Raw genomic sequence first — 9,690 nt, forward strand, 5'->3', positions numbered from 1 at the left:
CAATTGGTTCATAAGTCCCATTTTAGTTTGAATTAAATCCAAATTAGGTTTGAATTTGATATGGTCAATATGTTCAAAAAATGCATTCCTAAAGTTTAGCTCAAAGTTCTGGAATTAAAGTGCAAACATTATTATTATTAATTCCATGGTTTGAAAGTTATAAACTAGTTAAGTTTCAATTTATTTGAATTAAGGTTTCTATTGAAATTTATTTTAATTTTAATTTTACCTTGTTCGAATTTGAATCCTAGTGAGTTCCTTTGAAGGTTCAACTAATTAGGATCATTTTGCAAAAAGAACCAGACGAATTGAATTATAGTTTGCATTTTAGACCCTATATAGGTAAAAAGAGACTCTATTTTAAATTCATTTTAACTATTTAAAATTGAATATATTTTTCTCCTGGTTGAATGTTTTTCTCTATAATTTGCAAAAAGTTTCACGTCAATTGGATTAGCAGAATAAAAGTTGTGATATTTTTAGTGCACATGAGCTTTTTGTAAAAGTTACAGAGCCTAATACCTAGTCGAATTCTTTTCATTTTAAGCAGAGACATGTGGTGCTCTCTGATTGGCTGCTACCGCTTTGACCTAGAATAAAAACGTGAACATTGGATTGTATGATCAGCGAACAACTCAGATCAAAACGTACCGCTTCAGTTAAGACTGTCACAATGGGGAGGAACTTAGGAATAACATCACATACTCTAATACAACTTTGCTTATGTGGCACATATTTAATGAAACATCACACACTCAGATCAAAATGAACATTGGATTGTATGATCAGCGAACAACTCAGATCAAAACGTACCGCTTCAGTTAAGACTGTCACAAAGAGGTGCTTGTGGTAACTAGCTAAGTTACCGGAACATCACACACTCCAAGAAACAATGAGTCTATAACCTAATAAATACATCGTTGCATGACACTACATAGATGTTCCTACCCACTATGGAGGTAGTAACATAGTCTAGGGAAGTGTGTAAGTTACTAGCTTATGTTCTTGCCCATTGTGACCAGCCTAAGTGAACTGACATAAGACGTTGGTTCCAGATCTAATAGGCGAGAACAGAAGGCAATGCTCATCGGGCGGCTAGGCCACCGAAGATGGGGAACATCGGCAGCGGTGGTGCTCGGGTTCGACGGTTGCAGCGTTAAGCAAAATATAATTCTCTTTTTTATGGTAAAACGTGTCTCATTCATATCACAAATATTAAAATACAGTTCAGGTACAGATCGACGTGACAAAACTGAAAAGACAGCAGAACGTCTCTGAGCTTGACACCAACGTCCGTCGCCTATCTCCAGCACCTCCACAACAACCGTCAAGGAAAAAATAACAGATCACCTCCTCATCCGAGCTCGACGCGGCTCCATCGCTGATATGCAGCTTTACGGGCCTTCAAGATGGCTCGCTAGAAATGAAGTCCTTGCCGTTGAACAAATGAGCCCGGGGCAAAACTCCGGACACGCCATCTAACCCCAGATCTGGCACCCCCACCACGGCTAAGATGCTGAAGAAGGAAAGCATACCTGCTATCCATCAATCATGAATCCAACACATGTTCCGTCTTCCAGATGTCATCAATGCAGACCATAATCTGCATTCGCTCTTGAACTACTTCCCAAGCTCCGCGCAGACGTTGGAGCAAACGCCGATGCAACGGCGGAGTCAAAGGTCACATGTGCACCACAGGATGTCGCCGCTGCCATGACATCCCAGCTTGAACAGACTGGTTCTCAAATCCATCGCTAACCGTAGAGACGGTCGTCTCGCCAGAGAAGAATCTGGAGCTTCTTTATTCAACATCGTTGTCATCGTTGCCGAAGCCAAGACGTCGAACAATACAAAAACCTAAGCTGCTAGGGGTCTATAACTAAAACTTAAACGATCCGCACGCGCGGGATCCGGCGACCCCCTCACCACCGACGACCAAGAGGTCACCGCCGGAGGGGAGCCGCCGGAAGGGTTGGCTCTCTTGGCTTCGATGGCTAGGGTTGGCAGGCTGTAATTAATCAAATCCATCCTTTGATGAACGTATGTCATGTGTATCTTGAATGTCTTCAAATATCTTGTTGGTGTAGAGGCTATGTGTATCTGGTATCCTCGCAATATTAATATATTCATCTTGTCAAAAAAAGTAGTGTGAAGGTCTGTCCACGTGTATGCATCCTGTGGCGTACCATACGAAAATTCAAAATTTCGAGAACCAGAGCGGGCGGGCGAAAGCAGCCGCCCTCCCGAGCTGCCAAAGGGTGGGCCCCACATCGTCCGCAGTCACACATCGGATACCGCGCTCGCGCCGCCTTCCTCCTCCAATCGCTCGGCGGCCACTTTCCCCGCCTCGCCGAGCCTGTTCGTCCGCTTCCCAGCTCGCCGCGCTCCCCTCCCGGCGCTCAAACCCGAAGCCCACGGGCTGCCGTGGCGGCATCGCGCTCCTCGGCGGATGGGCCCGCCGCCGCGCGACGTGGTGGTGATCAGCTCCGACGAGGACGAGGGCTCCCGGAGGTCGTCTGTCTCGCCCGGCTCCCTCGGACGGGTCGCGTTGCTCGGGGAATCGCTGCCGCCGGTGCCAGTGCCGCGGAGGAAGAAGGGCAAGTCCCGCGGCGTTCGCGCCAGAAAGGACAACGACGACGAGGAGGAGGACGACGACTGCGTGATCCTGGACGGCGACCCTGACGGGCCGGCTGTGGTTGTGGGCGCCAAGGGGAGGGGCGCGGGGGACGGCGCGTCAGACGAGGTGGAGATCGTCGCGGTCAAAGGCAAGGTACAGATTGGTTTGTTCCCTTCCGCTTTGATCCGCGCAATTTTTGCGCATTTCACTGAAGCAGTGCGAAACCTTGTTACGCTGCCTGGAGTCCGTGCCTAGAGATGAGCAGACCACTGATTTCATCAGAAATTTCGTTTCGAATCGAACTGTGGCTCAGCGAGCATATGTTCTAATTTAAGTATGTATTGCACGTTCACTGCTTCAGAACATACTTTTCCCGAAAGACTTTCATTGTTCAGCCTGTAACATGGAGGTGGTCTGCTGAAGTATCTGTCCCTGTTATTCACCCTTACTGTCGATGAGCATCTTCAGTTTTACTGCATTTTGCCTGTGGACTGTGTTGGCATTCTAAATCGCAGCTACTACAACATGCCCTCCTTCTGCAGATAGCGTGCAAGGATTTCCCTCACCCGCGGCATTTATGTTCTGAATTGCCCTTTAGCACCACTCCTCACCCAAAGCATTGTAAAATGGTAAGTCACAAGCATTGTCACCCCCTGTCCCTGATTCTGTTGGTAATATGATTACAGTAGCAGAGTTGACAGCATAGCTTTTGTAATGCGGCCCCGTTGCTGTTCTTTTTCTTTTCAAATGCAGTGCTACTGTTATGTGTGTGATGCTCCAGCTCCATGCAAGAGTTGGGGCAAAGGGCTCTTGAATGGTGATCATTGTCATGCCACCGACAAGGACACAAAGTGGGAAACACTGAGGCAATCATTCAAGCGCAACTTTGAGCCGGGCGAGGAGGCCACTGTGTCCGCTGGGAACCTACCCTATGGCTTTGACACCGAGCGCCTTCGCCAGCTCTTCAGGTATGCCCGAACTCTCACGTTCTCATAGGTGAGCCTTCTTAGTTCTCACAGGCGTTTGGATTGATCGTTATACTCATCAATTGTTGAGCATGCAGTTGTAACTTCTTGATAAACCCTGAAATAATTTAAATATGTTTCTTATCAAGACTGATTGCATTGCTTCCTGGCCTTATCTAGTAGGCTATTCATGCAGTGCGTGGTTCTGTTTCGTCGGTGTTCCTTTGTATGGGTTTTCTCTATGTGCTAAAACACAGTGTCTTACTTTGCTGATGTGCAGATCATTTACGACAAGGGAACAGGCAAGAGTTGTGGACAGGGGAACTGGTTTTGACATCGATCGCCTTGGCCAGCTCTTCAGGTACGCCCGAACTCTCACGTTCTCATAGGTGAGCCTTCTTAGTTCTCACAGGTGGCTGGATTGATCGTTATACTCATTAATTGTTGAGCATGCAGTTGTAACTTCTTGATAAACCCTGAAATAATTTAAATATGTTTGTTATCAAGACTGGTTGTATTGCTTCCTCGCCTTATCTAGGCTATTCATGCAGTGCGCGGTTCTGTTTCATCGGTGCTCTTTGTATGGGTTTTCTCTATGCTCTAAAACAGTGTCTACTTTGCTGATGTACAGATCATTTACGACAAGGGAACAGGCAAGAGTTGTGGACAGGGAAACTGGCTGAGTATGCTGTGCAGAATTTCCATCTGTGTGTGAGTATATTTCATAAATGATAACTTGATATGACAAATGTCCTTAATTAAGTTTAGAAGGGACTTGTTATCCTATGATCATGTCTTAGCAGTGCAGCTAATGTGCTCATAGTTAAAGCACTATGGTTGCAGTATGGTTGGAATGTCTTCCCCCAGTTTGCATTTGCATACGTTTCATGTATATGTAACACGGAGTATGTTCCTTTGGTAATATGATGCGGTACTTGTTTCTGGTTTGCATGCAAAGTTAATCTTTTTCATGACTGTGCTCTTAGTTTCTGATTTAGGGAACACCTAAATCTGAACACAAGCCAACCTAATTGCCCTCGCCGTTCTTCTAATTTGTTTATACTAGGGTGTTCCTTGACTTTTTAGCTGTTATTACTTCTTGAGGTCAGTATCATGTGCAATTTGTGCACCTCGGTTTACCGAGACAATCGGCGCCACAGCTGTTCTGTCGGTTGCCAAGTATATGATGGCACGCTTTCTTGTAAATATTCTTCTCTCTTTTATAAAGCTAAGGTATGCCTTTGGCGTACTCTCGAAAAAAAGTTTGAGGTTTGCAGGCTTGGAAGGGACGCAAACTGCGAGTTTGAGTTGGAAGATAGGAATGAACACGGTGAGGGTTTTAGGTGTTGGGTTTTGCAGGTTTTGCTAGGAACATCATTAGTTTTCTTGCCATGCTTCTCTCTCTTTCTAATGTTTACTACCTCCGTAGCTGATAGTGTCATAATTATTTTACAGATTTATTATGATTTTATTTTCATAAATCCTACTCCCTCCGTCCCAAAATAAGTGTCTTAACTAGCTTTAGTACGCGCGTACTAAAGCTAGTTAAGACACTTATTTTGGGACGGAGGGAGTATAAGTTTTCATCAACATCTGATGTCCAACAAAATAGCCGTTAAGTTTGTCGTGGAAACATCTCACGATCCTGTAAATGCTTACCATCTTTAGAGATTATATTTCAGGCATAAAACGTCGTGTACTAGGAACGGAACAGAAGGATTTTGCATCACAATTTGGTCTCAGGATCACTAAACAAAAACTGAACATACACATCCAGACATGCAATCTCCTATTCTTCACTAGACGACTTGCTTTGTTGCTCTCCTGCTGCCGCATCTGGTGGCGTCGCCGTCGTCTCATCGTCGCTGGCCTTGTGAATCACCAAGCATGGGCCGCCGTCCCGCTGGAACGCCCATATCTGGATCTCATCCATCGCTTCCATGCCACTAGTGTTGATGAAACTCCCGTGGTCTCCGAATTTCAGCACCGTCCTGCCGCTAGAATCCCACCGTGTCAGCTGACCATCCATCCGGTCGCCGGCGCGGTTGACGTAGACCGGCACGACGAGCCCGCCGGGCTTCTTCCCCCGCGCCCTGCGGCACGCCTGCGGTTCCGTCCTCTCCCGGGGGTTTTCCAGCTTGGCGGCGCGGCGCTGCTCGTCGGAGAGGAGCCGGAGGAGGCGGCCGACGGCATCGCCGTGCGGCATGGACAAGCGGCCCTGCTGCAGGTCGAGGTCCGTCCGCTGGACGCGCTTCTCGGCGATGAAGTGGAGCGGGTGGTCGGGCTGGAGGCCCAGCTTTTCGCGTATCCAGCCCGGCTCCGCCGGCCCCGGGTTGGTGTCCAGCGGCCGGCGGCGGAACGGCGTCAGCGGGCTCACCGGAGAAGGGTGCCGCCGCGGCGCTGCTTGAGGCGGGCTCCAGCGCGGACGCCACGTCGTTCGTTGTGATCTCCGTGGGTTTGGCTTCAGCGTCGCCGCCGGCGGTTTCCGATGGCGATGTCGAGCAATATCGCTCCATGGTCGTTCGTAGGTGCAATGTCGATCGTTATCGTCTGTTGATTCAGCAAGTTGAGTCCTCCTGGCGTGAGAATATATATAGTACCGGAACGGGTGGATGATGGACATGCATTTGGACCCGAATCAGGATTCCGCATTCAAGTGTCCGTCTCTGATTCGTGTCCAAAGTGTTCGTGCGATGATGATGGCGGTAATCCGAGCTGGAGTAGTAAACAAACTACTCGCGGCGAGCGGCGATGACCATTATTTATATTTTGGACCACAATTTTTTTTTGACCACGGCAAACTTATTGCTTAGACCATGACAAATTTGTTTTGTACACACCAAGATTTTTTTTTTTGAGAATGAGCCAAGAGAACTTCTATCACATACACCATATAAATTCTGTTTTGTAAATAAAATGAAACATATAAAATTTGTTGAACAATTTTTTTGTATACCATGGCTAATTACGTGAACATCACATGTCAACTTTCTTTCCAGAGCTGGGTGAAGGTCAACTCGGACGGTGCATTCTCACAAAACCGAGACAAAGGTGGGGCAGGGGTTGTGCTAAAGGATCGGAATGACGCTTTCAGAGCTAAAAATTGGTACATGTATGGGCCTGCTACAAAAGATTACAGGCCTTTCCTTAAATAATCTCCACCGCCCCATGATTTTCATCAGGGTGGGGCCCTTCCCTCCACCTTAATCCAATTAAAATCTGCCAGATCAACATCAGCCTGTAAACATTACTAGCAAAAAATGCCCGTGCGTTGCAACGGAAGAAAAATTTATCACATGTGTTTTCTAATTACCCTGAAAAATAAATATATTTTCAAACAAAATTTGTTTTACTCGTAGTTAATTTGCAAGCCAATGTCATATCTTCAATTCTGATCCAACATGTGATAGACAGGAACTATCAAGAAATTCTCAGGGGCATGTGTAACTAAAAAGATGAACAAAACCGAAAGGAATTATAGCTTTGCTTGTCTCTTTTCTCATTGTGCACTTGCCTGTCAGATAAAAATGATATGTTAATAACAACATTTTTTTGACGTTAATAACAACATATTAAAGTATGCATTATCTAAAGACTCATAGGGCCTGAAAATAGAAAGTAACAACATATTAAAGCATTCACTATCTACAAACCCCAAAACTGAACAACATTCGTACCATGGTAGCTTGAAGCCCTCAACATTAAGAATAAATCAGATAAGCAAATAAAAAATCACATGGACTATTACAATTCACCCTCATTACTGCTTGCATTTCGTTCTCAAGGGGTGTAAGTTGTGCAGCAAAAGTCTAGTGATATTCTCAACTGTGCTGGAAAAATAAGATGAGAAGGTTCCGTGCAACGTCCTTTACATGTGCACTATATCATGAAAATTGTAAAGATAAACTGAGTAAAATTATGTTGAAATCTGAAGCACTTGCAAGGATGCCGATATAGTGACAAGGATAGTTGGCACGTCATAAACTCATCATGATCAAATAAACATTATGGTGGGCTTGCATTCTCACCAACAATCAATGGCATCTTGACTGAGCTCCGAGCTAAACGTCTGGGAGTAGAATCATAATCTCCCAAAGTCGTCGTTAATTTCAAAGATATCTTGGCACACGTTGAGAAAATTTTGCCATCTTGAAACAACCGTGAACTAAAAAAATGCATCCTAAAGACAACATGAGCAAGATCAAGTATACCAACTCCCTTAAGGAGAACAAAAATAATTACAAAAAATTATCAATACCTGTGGAGGTAAATTCATCGACGAACATGTGAGTTCTTGAGTGCACTATCATCAAAATACACATCCATATCAAGTTCTCCTATGAACTGAACCACCGGTTGTTTTCAGAAAAAGCAGCCAGAAAAAAAAGAACGGACATAGATCGTTTTGGTGTAATCACCCATGATTTTGACAAATATAGAACCGCGGCCATAGATCACTTTGATGTCTCGCATGCATGTGTTGCACCGTGGCTTAGCTAGCTTTGCAGCGAATCAATCAATCCATCGCTGTGTACTGCGGCGTCTTGCCGGAAGATTGATTGTCTCGGTAAGTAATCGATCCAGCTCCGAAGTTCTCAGTACGCGCGTCACCGTTGCCGTAAGCTTGTTGCGTGTATGTGGACAGGGCCAACATGCATCGATCACACAGGCGTCGTTCCATGGCGCCCACGGGCTTCCGCGACCTGCCGATGGAGGCCTTGGAACAGACGCGCGGCGCACCGGCCCCCTCGACAATGTCGCCCTGCTCCGCCGTTTGTGCACCGTGGCGCCGCACGCTCAAGGCCACTCCTCCGCCTAATCAAACTGCCGAACCAGCCACACCACGTGTACGTGGAGCGTTGCTGCGAGTGCCCGCTGCGGCTGCGAAACAAGCGCCCTTGCTAGGACAGAACCTGAATAATGGAACAAAAAGTATGCCTCTGACAGACGAACGGTACTGGCCCTCTCGTCGCCGTTTCCTTGGAGAGCAAGACCGACTCAGCAGTGCAGCCGACGCGCATCATAGGCTCCTCCTACGGCTGGGTGGTCAGCGTCGACGAGGCATGCACCCTGACCCTGCTGGAGCCGCTCACCGGTGGTCGGTTTCCGCTGCCTCCCATCACCTCGACGCTCGAGCGTAGCAAGCAAGGAGCAACGGCGGCGTAACATAGGGGATCGGCGAGGTGAGGAGCAGCAGCCGTAAGCACTTTGTCCTTGGTCCCCGTAGCCCCTACCTCTCGATCTAATAACGAATCGAATCGTTTTCTTTTCCTCGATCTGATATACGTTCAGGAGGACTTGTGCCCGTGAAGATGAAGGAGATCTAGTTGGAACAAAGAAGAAAACGGATACACCTAGTATTTGTGTCGGTGAAGAAGAAGGAGATCAAGCCACAACTTATTTTTCGTTGCGGACGGAAGGGCAGTGGATCGAAACGTGTCAACTTTCTTTCCAGAGGGCTGAGTGAAGGCCAACTCGGACGGTGCATTCTCACAAAACCGAGACAAAGGTGGGGCATGGGTTGTGCTAAAGGATCGGAATGACGCTTTCAGAGCTAAAAATTGGTACATGTATGGGCCTGCTACAAAAGGTTACAGGCCTTTCTTTAAATAATCTCCACCGCCCCCCTGATTTTCACCAGGGTGGGGTCCTTCCCTCCACCTTAATCCAATTAAAATCTGCCAGATCAACATCAACCTGTAAACATTATGTAATTGTTTTTTTTTTGAGAAAAGGCTAGACGCCCGACTTTATAAATAAAGCCAATCACCACGAGTACCATATAGGAATAGAGTATGTCGAAAGGGGAATAACAAGGAGGCAACCAAGCAGGGTTGCAAAGTACAGTACAACCACTAGGGCAAAAGGCACGCAGGCCTGGGCAGCAGAAGAAGACTAAGCATTACTGAGCTCGAGGAACTTGAGATGGTACGACATGATGACCAAGGCTGATGGCGATCGCGCGGATCTTGGCTATGAGGGAATTGAAAGCATCCACGTCTCCAGCTTTAAACAGAGTCGCCCACTTCTGTAAGAAAGCAACCATTTTAAACAGACAATCAGAAGGCTTATTAGGGAAAACATGCTCAATAGTAAATTTATTTCTGG

General features: G+C 46.6%; 1 protein-coding gene across 1 annotated transcript; it reads left to right on the top strand.

Annotated features, from left to right (window-relative positions):
* The first annotated feature begins 2,251 nt into the window (after positions 1 to 2,251).
* LOC125556319 lies at positions 2,252 to 4,525 on the top strand. Its single transcript, XM_048719071.1, has 5 exons — positions 2,252 to 2,770; positions 3,160 to 3,246; positions 3,371 to 3,585; positions 3,863 to 3,943; positions 4,214 to 4,525. The coding sequence occupies exons 1-5, from the start codon at positions 2,450 to 2,452 to the stop codon at positions 4,263 to 4,265; spliced, it is 756 nt and encodes a 251-aa protein (XP_048575028.1). The 5' UTR covers positions 2,252 to 2,449; the 3' UTR covers positions 4,266 to 4,525.
* The last annotated feature ends 5,165 nt before the right edge of the window (positions 4,526 to 9,690 follow it).

This window comes from Triticum urartu, chromosome 5 (genome assembly GCF_003073215.2).
Source record: "Triticum urartu cultivar G1812 chromosome 5, Tu2.1, whole genome shotgun sequence".
NCBI lineage: Eukaryota > Viridiplantae > Streptophyta > Magnoliopsida > Poales > Poaceae > Triticum > Triticum urartu.

Coding starts and splice junctions, on each gene's coding strand:
- LOC125556319 (XM_048719071.1), top strand. CDS start 2,450: ATGGGCCCGCCGCCGCGCGACGTGGTGGTGATCAGCTCCGACGAGGAC. Junction 3,586..3,862: donor CGCCTTCGCCAGCTCTTCAG/GTATGCCCGAAC, acceptor GCTGATGTGCAG/ATCATTTACGACAAGGGAAC. Junction 3,944..4,213: donor CGCCTTGGCCAGCTCTTCAG/GTACGCCCGAAC, acceptor GCTGATGTACAG/ATCATTTACGACAAGGGAAC.